At 44.3% G+C, this 16983-nt stretch overlaps 1 protein-coding gene across 2 annotated transcripts in view; it reads right to left on the bottom strand.

Annotated features, from left to right (window-relative positions):
• Window positions 1-310: 310 nt before the first annotated feature.
• The window catches only part of SFMBT2 (Scm like with four mbt domains 2), a 173663-nt gene continuing 156990 nt past the window's right edge, over window positions 311-16983 (bottom strand). For both annotated transcript variants that reach the window (XM_064142702.1, XM_064142701.1), the window contains exons 17-21: window positions 16291-16466; window positions 14533-14705; window positions 11081-11329; window positions 10011-10139; window positions 311-7988 (exon numbers count right to left, since the gene is read on the bottom strand). In XM_064142702.1, coding sequence (XP_063998772.1) covers window positions 7848-7988; window positions 10011-10139; window positions 11081-11329; window positions 14533-14705; window positions 16291-16466 — 868 coding nt within the window. In that variant the 3' untranslated portion in view covers window positions 311-7847. The remainder of the gene's footprint in view (window positions 7989-10010; window positions 10140-11080; window positions 11330-14532; window positions 14706-16290; window positions 16467-16983) is intronic.

Genomic DNA, 16983 nt, shown 5'->3' with positions numbered 1-16983 from the left:
GGTTGCACAGGGAGGTGGTTGAGTCACCATCCCTGGAGGTGTTTAAAGGTCATTTAGATGTGGTGCCTGGGGACACGGTTTAGAGGTGACCTCTGTAGAGTAAGGTCAATGGTTAGATTTGACAATTCCAGGGGTCTTTTCCAGCTTGACTCTGTGATTCTATGAAGACAAGCAGATGGTTTCCTCACCTTACCTCCTCACAGGGATGAACCAAATACATCAAAACACAACCCTTGCTGCCTAGCCAAATAAAAAACAAATCAAACCCCTCCACCCTCCCTCAAAACAACACTACCACCAAAAGCCAGCATCCTGGAGATAGATGCCAGAGAGGATTTAGTGTTCCTTTATTAACAATGTGGCTTACAATTGTTTCAAGTAAAAAGGGGATTTCTTTCCTTTTGGAATAAAAATTAAAATATAACTCTGAATATAGATTTTTCACTTATTTACATGAAAACATATATACAGGAGAGAAATCTTACAGCAAACTAACAACATGCCCTTTGCCCTGTGACCTTGAAAAAGTAAAAACACCAGCATTGATTGATTGATATGTATATATATATATACACAGACATATACACACACATATATATATATACATATATATAGAGACATATTTGGGACACACCAAAGGGTTTAGACACAAAGTTAAGAGTCAAATCTTCAGTACAAACTGGAATGCAAAACAAGTCAAAGGTTTTCCAATGGGCTGGTTGTGGAGATAATTCCTGTTGTTGCAGGAGAGACAGGAGGGTTTAAGTGCTTTATCTTGTTCTACCATGGTACATGAGAAGACTCAATTCCATTCAAAGCCTGCCATTGAGACTGTCACCTCTGTTGGACCATACTGCAGCGAATCATAGAATCAGTCAGGGTTGGAAGGGACCACAAGGATCATCTAGTTCCAACCTCCCTGCCATGGGCAGGGACACCCTACCCTAGATATACTGAGATGCAAATGCCTGGCTGTACTTGACATCTCTGCCTGTGTACATCAAAGTGTTATGATACCTTTCCCTGGGTTAGTGCTTTCTAGCAAGCAGGTCCCTGAAGGTGTAGGCTGCCAGAATAACCACGTGTGTCAGCACATCCTGGTCAGGTTTGTCAGAAGAGGGATTGGGAAATTTACTGCATGTATTTATAAGCATCTCTCTAGTGAGAATGGACAAGCAACAAGCAGGTGGAGTGACTATTTTTTGTCAAACTGTAACACAGAGCAAGAGAGTTTTGTAGACCCACACCTAAACTCCTGGCAATGTAACTTCTTTTTATGGGGCAGAGCTCATGCTTTAGCTCCTGACACTTCCTATGTAGGTCTTAGAGGTTCAAAATGAGGTTCTTCAGCCCCAAACTCAGGAGACACAGAGGAGCTAGGCACAAGGAAGAAAGACTGATCCTTCCCTACTGTCCAGTCAAGGAGCCTAGAGTAATCTGAGGCATTTTTCTGTATCTCCACCAGGAAAACAAGATATGAACCATTCAGCATTATAGCTCTGAGTGTATTAACAGCTCCTTTCCTTCTTCTCACCAAGGCTCTGTTGGGACTCAAAGCATACTGGCTCTGCAAAAGACTCAGAGAAACTCTCAGGAATGATGCTCATGGACCACAGCTGTGCTTCCCTGTCACGAGAAGTCCCTCTCCACAAATATATCTCAGTCCTACAACCCACACATTTCCCCTTCCCTGAAGCCCTCCCACCTCTCTTCACCATCTTTGGCAGTCATCAGGACCAGGAATACCTGTGGGTAGGTAACCACATAGAAACTGACCTGGTGCATTAGGCTGCTTAGGCTTCATGACCTGTCCAGCAACAGTATTGCTGTTGGGTTTGTGCAGTTCAGATGTCCTCTTCTGCAAGAGAATTCCATGGCACCAAACCAGGGCAGACCACTCTTCTTCTGCAGAACAGCTGGCATTTACAGGACTCTCATCTCTGGTGACTGCCTCATATTCTAGATGCAGCCCTTAAGATCATTTGCACTTCTTGCTGGAGTGTTGTACCAACAAATAAATGAGAATATTACACATGTCTGTTCCTTTATTCTTGAGTTCATGAGCACCTCAGGGCATGATCCCCCACCTGTTAAAGCTGGCAGATTTAAGATGGCTTTGAATTTTAGGTGTTTGAATTTTAGGTTGATTTACTGCACACTTTGTGATTTCTAAGTGAAAAAAATTTGGTGAAGACCTGGTCCCACAACCCACACAACCGTGAAGGCCTTTCCACTAACCTTGGTTAACTCTGGATCAAACCCTGACTAACAGATTCTCTTAGTTCTGGATCAGCTGATGGGATGAGGAGTATTACTGAGGAGAAAACACACATGCACTCACGTTTGGAAAGAGTTTTCACATAAATACACTGTATAAAACTGCTCCAAAACTCACATGATTTGGGGGGAGAGTATTTGTTGAGTGTCTCTTGACTTCAAAAGTCTACAGCCACAAGAAAAAAAAAACCCAAATCCTAATGCTTAAGACATCGCTGATTGCACAAAACATCTCCTGGAGCAGAGAATCAGTTTTGTAATCCCAAGCAATGGAAAATACAGCATGACATAGCACCAAAATGGAGCCCTTGAGACTGTATTTATCCACCTGTAATAAAGCTGGTTTTAAGGCTGCTTAGTTGCAGCATGTTCTTCTCTTTCAGCACTTGAATGTGGAAGGGAGAGGAGCAGTCTGAGTTCATCGTTTTCCAGACATGTTGCACCAGAACAGCGATAAGCATTCTAAGTGCCCTTGATGGTACTGAGGTTCTAAAACATTGAGGTGGCACTGCAGCTCTGCCAAATCCAATTTTGTGTCCTGCAAAGGCTAAGGTAGGCTTTTCAGGTGATCAAATGTCAATTGTGGCAGTCCAACAGTGTCTGGGCTGTGTTTGGAGAGATGAGATGGTGTTTTCCTCCACACTGCACGGCTGAGGAGTTGCAAAAGGTTGAAGGTTAAAGACAACGAATGGTGACTTTCCAGTTTAAGGCAAATTAGTTGTTTACTCAAAGTGAAATATTTGATGGGGTTTAGGTGTCTGAGAAACTTGCTAAATCCAGGGAGGCACTGAAATACCACTGACACTGTGGGCCAGACCGTCTCAGCTAGGACATGCGTCTGAGAGATGCTTCACTGATGACATGCTGTGTAACCATTTGTCCTGATTTCTGACTTTACTGAAGGCTGGGAGGTGAGCAAAGATCTGACTGAGAGGAAGCTCAAAAGAATTCAATTCATATGAAGATAAGGAAGTCCCACATGCTTTTTAATCCAGTACTTTCGCTCCAGAAATACTCGTTCTTGGTCCCATGTCTGAAAAGTGACCAATAACATGTGCCTGCACACCCTTCTTGTGGGAGCAAAGTGGCCTGTGTAAATGGACTGAAGTTCAGCATCCAACAGCAAGAGCAGGGTTGCTCCTCAGCCCTTGGTAATGGTCGTGGACAATCATGAATTCAGCACTTCACCATGGCAGCGTTTTGTAGCTGACAAGAAAATAAACTTCAGGCCTGGCTGCCAAGTTCAGAACAGGGTGGGAAGAAGATGTGTCTTCACCAGTGTCATTGATGTATCTGTCAAGTTGGATCAGCTCTGAATTTAACTTGGAACTGAGGTTGGAAAAAAGAATCAAACCTTCCACAGGCTTATACTTCTACACTGCCAAGTGCAGTGACATTCTACCCTAGCAAGATTGGGTTTCCAACATCTCCTTTGAAATGCATTTTAGCCTTGTTAACATTCCAGAATTGAAATGAAGTCGAGGCAAGAGTTAAGGAGTTGCTTCTGATTGCTGCTCATGCTGTGACACCCTGAGCATACTGTCCAGTTAATCTACACATTGTCCATTTTCCATTCGCTTAAGAAATTGTCTAAGAAGTTCAGCTCCAGCTTTTCTGGAAGGCAATCAGTGCAACAGACAACAGCAGCCCAATCCCCTGTTTCTTCCCAACCTGCAGACTAAACAAAATAATAAAGCATTTTACCACCTAAGGTAAATAAAAAAATACTTCAGGTTATCATCTCCTCCAAAAAGTCAGAGAGTGGTGAGACAGCACTGAAGAACGATAAACTGAAAGAGAAATGACAAGGAGAGAGAAACCTGAGGAAATAAAAAGCTGGCACATGATAAAATTAAAACTCTTTTTGTTTGTTTGTTTGTTTAATTGTTAAGTTTTAAATATGATTTAACTTCCCTGAACAACAAGTAAAGACTCCCATTGAGCTTCACTCAATGCTTCACCCACCCCCTGGTTGGCCAACATCACAGCTGGTTGCTTTCAGAGTCTACTCCCCAACTGTACCTCCTTGAGTAGTTAGCTGCCATAGGAATATCTACAGTTACAAGGTTGATGGAGAAAACAATGAGGTTTATGCAACATGTCCCAGGAAGTGTTAAACATCTCTGACAAAGGCCAGTGGCCAGAAACTCTTGAGAATGTCAGAGCAACAACTGATGCTCAGAAGAAGACGGATGTGGTAAGTAAATGATCTGTGCCTTCCTGCTTTCCTTCCTTGAAATGTCCTCATATGCCATCTCTCCTGACAGCAGTCTCTTGGGAGCTATGTCCCTGCTGGCAGACATTGTACAAGCCATTGGAGGGACTGAGCTGAAACATGAAGGAGCTGGGAGAGGCACCCTCCTTGTTCTTCCCAGCTGTGCTCTCATTTCGCTGGGCACGATTCTTTTGTCTTCAGAGGTGAAACACGAAGACACATCTTCAGAGGGCTCTAAGAGGGCTCCAAAGGAGTTATCAAATCAGTTGCACAGACATGGTCCACTGCTACTGGTAGTAGGAAATCCAGTCTAAACCTCAAGTTTTTTTAATGTCTGCACTGCTGCAAGACCCTGTTCCTGCACTTCTGAAAATCAAAAGAAAATCATTTGATGCTTTTCACTTCAGATGATTAAAGCTCAGATGAGACAACCTTCAGCACAAGACAACAGCTCAGAACAGATCCAGTCCTGCTGCTCTTCCATGTCAGCAATTTTTTTATGAAGTGCCAGGAGTTGACAGGATATGGCCAAGCCTGCCACATTCCTCAGTGGCAGAGCAGGGAACTCAGTGGAAGAGAGACTAGAAATTGCCCAGTGATTAAGTCAATACTTGCTGCCCAAAGCATGTTCTAGGGAAGATTCAGATGTAGTCCAGAATATTTATCTCTGAGGCTTTCCCCCTTTAACCTGATGGACTTAAGGATGAAATTGATGAAGGGGAAGCAGCAGCTATAGCCTGGTGTCAGTTGGTAGGTTCTTCAGAGAACAAGGTGGTCAACAGGATCACCTGATCCAAGTTTGCTGTCACCATACAGTATGTGCTTGAGATGGGAGTTACCTAGTCACAAGCATTGACTTCAGATTTAGGGCTAAAAATGTAATTTCTCTTTGAGAAAGTCTTCATTGAATGGGCTTCAGCATCAGACTGCTGTAACAGAGCTGTACCACTTCCAAGGTAAGTTCCCAAGGCCAGGAAACAAGAGTCTGTTGATGGTTTGGGAACAGAAGCCTGTGGCTTCCTATGAAATCAGGCTAAAACTCTGCATGACCCACCCAATTCATGTTTTGAAAGAGAGAGAGATTCACTTGCACCTTAAAGTCAGAGCAAAATTCAGACTTGGCCCCAATTTGATTCTCCTTTTTGGAAGAATTTTGTATCACTGTTATGCCACCAGCTTCCAAGTTACAGCAAATCCAGGCTCAGCACATGAGGCTGGTGGGAAATAATGGGAAATAATTACCTTAAAACCACAACTGAGGCAAACCCAAAGTGTCCAACCCATTTCTCCATCCTCTCTGGTGCTTACCGTGCTTGGCACGAAGCAAGTCCCTAGTTTCAATAGTCACAGCACCACTGGGACTATCTGCTGACTAGATATAGACTGTGTTGGGCTGGATCATCTAGTCTAAAGCATCATGGCTCACACAGCCTGAAAAGACTGATGCTTTACATTCCCACTCAGCAATATATTCATGGAGATGCAAATGGAAACAGCATTCAGCCTCATTATTAAAACTGAATGAGTCTGGTATTTTTCCACTCTGTAGGACTCAAAGTCAGGTCTTTCAAGTGGCTTGGATTTAGGAGGATGGGCTTGACTCTAGTAGTTTTCATGCATGTTCCTGCACAAAAATGAAGTACTGTACAGATCCCACCAGAGAGCCATGCACCTCACTGTGCTTGTGATGTGTTACTGAGCACGAGGTCTTGTTGCACTCACAGAATCACAGAATTAATCAGGTTGGAAAAGACCTCTGGGATCATCAAGTCCAACCTATCACCTAGCCCTTCTAATTAACTAAACCATGGGACTAAGTGCCTCATCCAGCCTCCTATTAAACACTTCCAGGGGGGTGACTCCGCCACCTCCCCAAGCAGCTCATTCCAATGGGCAATCACCCTTTCAGCAAAGAACTTCTTCCTAATAGCCAGCCTACACCTGCCCTGATGCAGTTTGAGACTGTGTCCCTTTGCTCTGTCACTGGGTGCCTGGGAGAAGAGACTGACCCTTGCCTGGCTACAACCTCCTTTCAGGCAGTTGTAGACAGCAATGAGGTCAGCCCTGAGCCTCCTCTTCTGCAGGCTGCACACCCCCAGCTCCCTTAGCCTCTCCTCACAGGGCTGTGTTCCAGACCCCTCACCAGCCTTGTTGCCTTTCTCTGGACATGTTCAAGCACCTCAACATCTTTCTTAAATTGAGGGGCCCACTCCCATCAGTTCACTGTAGCTTTGTCTGATGCTATATAGAAACCATGAGTTGAGTTTTCCTTCATAAATCACTTGGGTGTAATGAACAGCACATGACTCATCTGACACTTTCGCCTTTTGTAAGACTGGAGAGAAGGGATTAAAAAGCCCTGGTGAACACTAAGATCAGACTTTGCAGTGAACCCCAGGTAACACTAGAAATGATGATGACTTCCATTTCAATATGAAGAAGTGGGACAGAGTAGGTTTAAAGAAATGTTCATGTTCAGAAACTGGCCTAGACAAGCCATCATAGAATCAACCAGGTTGGAAGAGACCCCCAAGGTGGACCAGGCCAACCTAGCACCCAGCCCTAGACAATCAACCAGACCATGACACTAAGTGCCTCAGCCAGGCTTTGCTTCAACACTTCCAGGGGTAGCAACTCCACCACCTCCCTGGGCAGCCCATTCCAATGCCAATCACTCTCTCTGCCAACAACTTCCTCCTAACATCCAGCCTAGACCTCCCCCAAGCACAACTTGAGACTGTGTCCCCTTGTTCTGTTGCTGGTTGCCTGGCAGAAGAGATCAACCCCACCCTTCAGGTAGTTGTGGACAGCAATGAGGTCCCCCCTGAGCCTCCTCTTCTCCAGGCTGCACATCCCCAGCTCCCTCAGCCTCTCCTTACAGGGCTGTGCTCCAGGCCTCTCACCAGCTTCATTGCCCTTCTCTGGACATGTTCCAATACCTCAACATCATCACCTGCAAATGTCTGAATTTTCTCCTTGGCAATGTGCCTGCCATCAGTAGCTCTGTTTAAATGAACAAGAAACCATCTGATTCATGCTGGCCTTGCACCACTGTACAACAGGTTGGAGAAGCTCACGACGAGAGATGCTGGCAGTCTTTTGGTGTGCTTCATGAGTATAGAACAATTAGTTCCACTTGTTGCTAGTTGTCTCTCATGGGTTTGTTTTTCATTTTGCTTTGGGTTTTTTTTGGTGTTTGGGTTTTTGTTTTCTTCCCTACAGATGAATTCCCAGTGCTTCCAATTTCATGTGTCCTTGGAAAGGAAAGCAGATAGAGGAAACAAAACCCTTTAAGTCGAACTGTTAGAAAAAAGAGGAAGCAAGGAGGAGGACAGAAAGAAATGGAGAAGTGCAGTCAGTTGGCATATTGTGCATAGAAAGCAACTTTTACTCTCTCAATCTGGTGACACAGTTTGATAGCTGGACCAAGCTTCAGCTCCATGCACTCTTGCACTGTAGGCAGTGTCAGCAGTAGAAGGGCTTGGCCATCAATGTCCTAGGGAAGAGAAAGACAAGGAAAATGGTTTTGCTTCTGGATTCTGGAGGGTAGAAAGCATAACTGGGTCTGGAGAAGCAAGAAAGGAAGTTTGCCTCAGAATTAAATGTGGGTTTGTTCTCTTTCTCCCTTTTCTCCCATTTTGATACTGCCCAGCCTCCTTTCTCTGGGACATGTCATGCTTTTCCAGAAGGTGTCTAGTGTGTCCACAGGCTCTCACATTGTACCCAGTTTAGGAATAGCTTCCCATCTGCTGAAATGCAGGATCACCTTCTAAATGAACTCTGCAGGGGCCACAGAGATTTGATCAGTCTCATTTTATGACTGAAGAACCCAAACACGAGGCAGGCTGCAGAGAGCACACTAGAAGACAAAGGAGGGAGCTGAATGGAGAAACTGATGCTGGCCTCACTGCCAAATCAGATCTTTCCTCACCTGTTTTGGCCTATGATTTTCTCAGCACAGGTTTATGTCTGCTTTGCTCCATGGTATGTCTCCTGATCTACTCAGAACCTGCCTTGTTCCACTTAAGCTGCAAGACAGAGGGGCCTGGACGACATGGAGCCATTACAATCTCAAATGTTTCAGAATCACAGACCTGTGTGGACCTCTAGAGGTCATATATCTATGAACCAAACTCCAGGAATGAGCATCTTAGACAAAAGCCATTTTGGCAGGGATTTCCATTGGCTTTACAATCTTCTTCTTAATGAAGAGCTCAAGTCCCCTTTGTTCTTTAATGGACTGAGCAGCAGTTAAGTAGGCTACAAAACTGCTTTTTACTCCTTAGAAAGGATCAGTCTAAGTGCAGAAAAAACACTGTAACTCACAGGCAACAAAAACTCCCCAGGACAGCCCTGATAAAGTAGCATTAAACACAAGGAGGATTTGGACACTTTAACCACTGCTTTGATCAGGACTGCCCACGACTTAAGTTCTTCCTCCACTGAAGCTGGACAGCATGGCCCATTGAAGCAAATCTTCCATGCAAATCACAAGGAAAAGCTCCAGTCATCTGTGTTTGATTAAACTTCCCATAAAACTCTCTGGCAGAGGAGAGACAGGGTTGGCTTTCCAGCCCAGGCACCATTCCAAGCTGATTAACAAACGATCGGAGCACGCTGCAACGTGGCTGACTACAGCATCCTGCTACAGAGTGTTTCAGCCTTGCTCTAGGCTCACACCTCAACTTCTCCCAGTCAAAGCAGCTGGACTTGGACACAGAGTTATTCATGGTGAAGAATCAGAGATAGCTCAATGTGCAGCTGGCCATACCACTGACTGCCATTGGCAATGACCTAATTAACCACACTTGCTTCTTTCTAACTATGATTTCTTAGCACTGCCCTTTACTTTCAACAGCAGCTGTTACTCATCAGCCAAGGAATGGCTTTTTCTAGATAAATTTTACATGCTCACATGAAGAGTCTTGGCTTTTGTTCCTATCTGCTCAACAGAGAGATGTTTGCCATCTTTCAAAATTAGGAGATTCAAGGGCTTAACTGACAGATTTTCAGAGAAGTGTAAATGGGAAATAGATATCTACATCGTCAAAGCCTCTAGGTGTTAATAACAACAGTCAGGCAGCTGATTTTAGCTCCAAGCAGCAGTTTTCTGCTTTCCAGGCCAATGGGACCCATGTGGTCCATAAAGGCATCTTGCTAGGTCCAAAGAACCACTATCTGTTGTTACACTCTGGTGCCTGTGTGACACCACAATGGTGCCATGGACCTTGGCGTGAACAAGAAAGGTCTCAACTTCCTGCTTTTCACAAGCACTCTGGCTGAGGTGTTTCTGGTCTCTCCAAGGATCTGGCAAGGCTTTGATTCAAGTTTCCAATGGTTTTCATGTCTTGCCAGAGTTTGTGCTATAGCTTGGCCTGAGGGAATATAAAGTCTGATCATAATTTCCTTGTCAAAGTCCCAGGCCCAGCTATCAAGGTGGTAAGCACTGCTCTTATTTTTTTGTGATGTGAATAAATACCAAAGACACAAAAGAGAAGAGTCACATGAAGACCTCTACCTGCTCCTGAAATATTTTGGCAAGGGGTGCACAGTCAGTCAGTTTAATAAACCTCACAACATCAGTCACGGTCCACTCCAGGGGATTACTGTCCAGAATGAGCTTCTCTTCCTCTTCTTGCTTAATTTCCTACAACAATAACAAAAAAAGCCAAAAGCTCTCATAAAGAAAACTACCTTGTATGGAGAACCAGTGTAGGGATGCTCTCCTCAGATGAGAAAGGCTTGGCACTGAAGGTTAATTTAGGAAGAAGGCTGCTATCAATCAGAAGTGACAGCAGGACTGTAAAGGGTTAACCCTCCTGGGAAAGTGGTCTTGACCCTGACCCCAGGTCCTCCTGACTCATCCCCGGGGGTGGGCCTGAACATTATTCCAGGTGTAGTGTTTAGCTTGCTCCCATTTCCTGCCTAGCCCCCTATAAAAACAGACCATCTTCCTGTTTCATTCTCTCTTGCCCTGCCTCCCTGCTTGACAGCATCACCCTCCTGTTCCTGATGCTCTTTGTTTTACCATGTGGCGGACAAAACCAATCTGCTTGTGCATATATATATATATGGATGATCTTGGAGATCTCTTCCAACCTGGTTGATTCTATGATTCTATGAAATATATATATATATTGTGTCTTGTTTCTCCTTCCCTATACCTCTTTGTAACTCCCCTAGAATCATAGAATCAACCAGGTTGGAAGAGACCTCCAAGATCATCCAGGCCAACCTAGCACCCAGCCCTAGACAATCAACTAGACCATGGCACTAAGTGCCTCATCCAGACTTCAACACCTCCAGGGATGGGGACTCCACCACTCCCCTGGGCAGCCCATTCCAATGGCACTTATTCCCTGCCTCAAACACCTTTTATTTATTGTTAAAGTTTTCTCTTTTAACTTCCAAATCAAAGTGAGACTATTTACTTGGGTGTGGTTTACCTTTTCCTCTCTACATCTCATTCCTCTTCTTTGAAAAAGGAGGAGGAGAGGGAAAGGCATCTTATAAATTGTTATTGGTTCTATTAAGTATGTTTGAGTCTCTGGGAAATTTAAGCTAGAACCAAGACAAGGACATACTCACTTCCTTGACTTGCACACACTTCTCCACCTCACTGTAGGAGTGGGGCTGTGGTCTCCGGCTCCGTCGGGCTCTCTCTGCGGGAGGAGGTCTGTCAGACTCAGTGCTGCTCCTCAAAGTGACTGCCCTCCGAGGCCTGGTGGAGGGGACCTCGGCAGAAGAAGTATCTGTCTGGTCATCCCGGAGCTCTGAGCTGGTTTCTTCGCTTCCTGTCTCATCCTCCATCGCATCCGGCTCATCGTCTTCACTCTCCTGCACGAGGACCATCAAGGAAACAGCATCCAAGCTCGGAGATTAATACAGCAGCAAATCGAAAGGCACCAGGTCAAACTGCAGACCTGTGCCCATGTCAGTCCAGGGTAACATTTATTTTAACCAAATTATCCCATTTTCATTACAGTGCTAAGTGGGTTAGCCCTCGATTTTGATTTGTTACAAAATGCAGTAGAATAAAAGACACTGTGGGCAAATCCTTTTTCTGTTTCTAACTAAAGGTCAATGGCAATAACTTATTTGGCAGGAAATGCTCCTCTGCTGGGATTGCATCTCAAACCTTGTGGCACTGTAGATGTGCATGAGTAGGGGAAATGGAAAATTCTGAAAGGATAAAATGAAACTCAGGTTGCTGGAGTTGAAATGAAATCAGAAATGGTCTGGGACTTAAACGTTCACCTTGCTTCAAATAGCCACGAGTGTGACCAGTATTTAGAGGAAGGAAATGTTGGTGTCCTTATAAAAAAAAGATCAAATCCACAAGTTCATCCTACTATTTGATTTTTTTTAGGGAAGACTTCTACAAAACCTAGGGCAGAGGATTTCACCCAGATTTCCTTGCTTGCAGCCCAACACCTAGCTGCTAAAGGTGGAGCACAAGTTTCCATTTAAAGGATGTTATACCACACAAGAGTTCACAAGCAGACTGTAACTGATGGAAACTCTGTATTATGAACTTTACATATGTAGAAGTGGCCCAAACAGCTTCAACAGCTTAGCTCCAAAGTGTGAGCAAGCATCCAAGCCATATGCTTAGGTCTTGAGTTAAAGACCAATTTTAGACAAAGTTGGTTATATTGGCTGGAAGGCTGAGAAACTTGACTAATGGTTGATTTAAGCTCAATATTAGTTTGAATGCCTTTGAAGCAAATATAATCTAAGGAAATGAAGCAGAAGCCCAAGATTAAGTCATGAAGATACAAGCAATCAACTGAAAACTGACTAAAACATTCCCCTCCAGCTGAAGGGAAAGGAATTTAGGTAAATCAGTTTTATTTCACACTGAACAAAGTGGCAATCACTGGAACTCAGTTGAGAAAGGGAAACCACATGTGAACTTTGTTACTGCTGTCGTGGGAAAACTACCTGGGAATGGTCCACATAGAACCATGTGGGTATTGAGGTGGATTGTGAATTGGTTGAAGGAAAGAAGTCAGAGAGTTGTGGTAATGGGACAGAATCTAGTTGGAGGTCTTTATCTAGTGGAGTCCCTCAAGGGTCAGTACTGGGATCAGTACTATTCAATATATTCATCAGTGACCTGGATGAGGGCATGGAGTGCACTGTCAGGAAATCTGCTGATAACACCAAACTGTGTGGAGTGGCTGATACAGCAGAGGGCTGTGCTGCCATTCAGTGAGACTTAAGACAGGCTGCAGAGTTGAGCAGGGAGAAATGTAATGAAGTTCAATAAGGGCAAGTGTAGAGTCTTGCATCTGGGAAAGAAAAATCCCAGGTAGTTGGAGTCTGATGTGCTGTAGATAAGTGAAGGAGGAAAGGACCTAGAAGTGCTAGTGCATGGAAGGTTGACTGTGAGCCAGTAGTGTGCACCTGTGGCCAAAAAGGCCAATGCCATTCTGCAGTGTATTAGAAGGGCTGTGGTTAGTAAGACCAGAGAGGTTCCCCTCCCTCTCTGCTCTGTCCTGGTGAGGCTGCATCTGAAGTACTGTGTCCAGTTCTGGACTCTTCAATTCAAGGATAGACAACTGCTTGAGAGAGTTCAGTGCAGAGCCACAAGATGATTAAGGGAATGGAACATTCATACAAGGAGAGACTGAGGAAGCTGGGGATCCTTAACTTAGAGAACAGGAGCCTAAGAGGTGATTGCTCATTGGAATGGGCTGCCCAAGGAGGTGGTGGAGGCACCGTCCCTGGAGGTCTTCAAGAAAAGACTGGATGAGGCACTTAGTGCTATGGTCTAGTTGACTGGATGGGGCTGGGTGATAGGTTGGACTGGATGATCTTGGAGGTCTCTTCCAACCTGGTTGATTCCATGATTCTATGACCTCATCAATGTTTATAAATATGTACAGGGTGAGTGCCAGGAGGATGGAACCAGGCTCTGCTTGGTGATGCCCAGCAAAAGGACAAGGGGCAATGGGTGGAAGTTGAGGCATAGGAACTTCCATGTAAACATGAGGAAATTGTTTTCACAGTGAGGGAACACTGGAACAGGTTGCCCAGGGGACTGTGGAATCTCCTATTCAAAATCCACCTGGATGTATTCCTGTGTGATCTGGTATAGGGGTTATTGCTCTGGCTGGGGGGTTGGACTAGATGATTTTTCGAGGTCCCTTCCAACCCCTAACATTCTGTGGGTCCCTCATAACCCCTAATATTCTGTGATTCTGTAAAAAAATACAAAGTCTGCTCCAGGTTGTATTTGGACATAAATCATTGCTGAAGCTGGGATCTTGTCATACAGCATACTGGAAAGATTGAAGCCTCAAATATGCTTTACATAGAATCACAGAATGGTTTGAGTTGGAAGGCACTTTAAAGATCATCTAGTTCCAAACCCCTTGACATGGACAGGGACATCTTTTGCACTAGACTAGGTTGCTCAATACTCCATCCAACCTGTCCCTGAACACTTCCAAAAGTGGGGCATCTACAGCTTCTCCAGGCAACCGATTCCAGCACCTCACCGCTCTCACAGTAAAGAATTTCACCCTCTGGGACACAAATCATTTGCTTGTGCTCTAAAGCTTCTAGACCTTCTGTTGCTCGATGATGTGAACCAGAAATATGACAAATGGTTAGTGAAAAAAATAAAAGCCCTTGAAATCACAATGGCCCATGAGTTCTTTATTATAAAGTTTGGAGACCTTAGATATGGATCACAGATCTCTGTGCAAAGCATCTAACAGGCTCATCTCCATAAAGGTTTGTAGGGAAGGAGAAGGAAACAAAGATATAATAATAGACAAGTTAACTAGCGAGGACTATGAAGTGGGAGCAAAAACTCTATTTGTTAACTCTAGAATGGACAAGGGTAGAAAGTGCCTAAAGTGTCCCCATAAAACCATTTTGACCCTGGAAGAACGGCGTAGCAAGAAGGATTTCAAAATACAAAATGAAGTGTTGAGGTTTTTTGAGGAGTCCCTCAAAAGGGAGATACAGATGCAGGGGAAGAAAAGCACCAAGGGGCTTTGGTTGATTTATCCCAGTGCAACACACACCTCTGCAGAGCCTGCAGCATTCAAGTCGACAGCTGATGACCTCCTTTTCTTCTGCACAAAGATTGATTTCCGCCTTTTTCTGCGTCTGGCTGGCTTGACATGTCCACTTTTCATGTTGTTATTTTCCCCAATTGGTGGCTTAATGATTTTTTTCCTCTTCCCATAATAATAAGCTAGAGAAATGAAGCAAAATACCCATCAAAAACTTTAACCACCAAGAGAAGGAAACTTGGGCTTGCTGCTTGCTACTGATTCAGTACCGCACTCTAGGTGCACTTTCACAAGGAACTTAAAAATAGATTGAGTTGGGAAAAACAGCGTAAATAAAAGATGTCATCTTGGACTAGGAGAGAGTGTTACAGCTCTTTTGTAAGCACATTTATTGGTTACAAGTGGGAAGTTAATAATTTAACCTCACAATATGTACTTAAGAAAAGATTCCGCTAAATCAAGCAGTGACTTGAAGGAAGAGGAGTCAACAGGGTTCGGATTTGATCCGATGCACTTCTGCATGAGTTGGCAGTCTTAGGTGCATTTGGGAACTTGCATTTGGGAATGTTTCCAGCACAGAGTGGAGAGGGCTCAGCTATCCTGAACTATGTTGTTTGTTCAGTGTAGAAAGGAGTGACTTTTTATAACCTTCAGCTATTCCATGGCCCAAGTTGAAACCAAGCATGTGAGAATCCTCTGACCTTACATTAGGCACTTGTGACAGATGCCTTCTGAGGTGCTCTACAGCATTCTCTAGGGCTGACAAATACACTGCCCTTTCACCAGCTAGCATATCTCAGGACAATGAAAATGGAACTTGGCAAAGTTCATAATGGAACTGAGCCTTTCATCAAGCTCATAAGAGTTTTGAGGAGCAATTCGTCCAGCCACATGCAGCCAACAGCACTCAGATGAGACAAACTCAGCTGAAGCTCCCCTAGCTGTACTCCTCTAGCTCTCCATCTGCTGCCAGTGGGAGCTAGGAGTCTAGCTCACTTGTAGACTTCTACTGAAACCCATATATTCAGTGAATTGAACAACTCCCTGAGCCCATTTCTTCTACTCTGGTCTCAAACAGGAGCTAATTGATCTCAATCAATGATACTGGCTAAGAAGCATAAAAGCATGGAATTGTTTGGGTTGGAAAAGACTTCTAAGATCCTCAAATCCAACCATGGACCTAACAGCATCATGGTTTTTTTGCAACCTTGTGGAAAATTTTCAGCACTCACTTCCACTTTCCTGTTGTTTAAGAACCAATTATTATCAGTCATGTTGACAAGAAGAAGCATTGAACATATGCCTAAGGAACATCCTTAACATCCTGAGCAGAAAAACTGCTTCCAACACCTCAGCATCACAACACTGGCCTGTGCTGGTGCATACACCTGAAATGTTTTGCTGAGTAGGACAGGATTCATCTCATGTAATGAAGCTGTCTCAGAGGCAGCAGTTTAAATCTCAGGTGGCCACTGCTGATTCCTTTTGTGCTCTCCTTATATTAACAGAATCATTATTTTATGTATGAGGAAAACTCAAGCAAGACTTTCAAATACATGTATCAGGATGGAGCAAGATGGACAGTTTTCTGGAGATTTTTATTCCCTGGGTGGTGGCCTAGTCAAGATTAAATAACTACTGTTAGATGAGATGAATCCTACTCATTATTAATGTATTACACAACTCAAGCTCTTCACTATCTCAGACACTCTCCCCCACTGCTTTGATTCCCAGCTAGCAACAAGAACCATTTTAGCCAATACTCACTGTACTTGGTTTTAGTGTGAATGGAGCAGTTCTCTGGGCAGACCTCAGCCACCAGCACAGGACTGAACAAGTTGGGGCAGCACTCCAACTTTGCACAGACTCTTCTGCAGAAATCTGCTACCTGATCTGATGTCCGCACAATCTTAACGGTTGCCCTGTATGTCTTCCCTCTGTATCTAGGAAAGAGTACAAGACCCCAGGTCACCAATCAAGCAATGTCCTTCAGTGCTGCACACCAGACCTCCCTCTCTTAGGGAGATACCTTCCCTAATGACTTTTGGGAGAGGGTCTCTCTCAGGAAGGCAGGCAAAATAGGTCCACTTGTTTTAGTGGCTCCATTTCAGATGCACCTGAGGAAGGAAAGGGAGGGTGAAATGAATCAGAGGTATGGATACATTTGGGCAGGAAACATGTGCAGACTGGATATATCTACAGATACAATAAGAGACAGGGCAAAAAAAGCCCACAGCAGGCTCAGTGAGGATGCTACACAGGACACCATGCCCATACTCCTGATATAAACCATCTGTGGGGAAGGATGTAGTCTCTCTTTGTGTATTGACCTATGATGAAAAGCTTAAACCTTGTAGAGCTTCTGGTCTGGGCTGCACTGGAGACTGTCTCTCTAAGCCCCCAATACACTCTCAATCTTCTCAATTGTCATGTTTCTCAAGGCAGTTCCCATTTCACATT

The sequence above is a fragment of the Pogoniulus pusillus genome, chromosome 4 (genome assembly GCF_015220805.1).
Source record: "Pogoniulus pusillus isolate bPogPus1 chromosome 4, bPogPus1.pri, whole genome shotgun sequence".
In the NCBI taxonomy this organism is placed as follows: domain Eukaryota; kingdom Metazoa; phylum Chordata; class Aves; order Piciformes; family Lybiidae; genus Pogoniulus; species Pogoniulus pusillus.
This window is presented reverse-complemented; position numbering and strand designations above follow the sequence as displayed.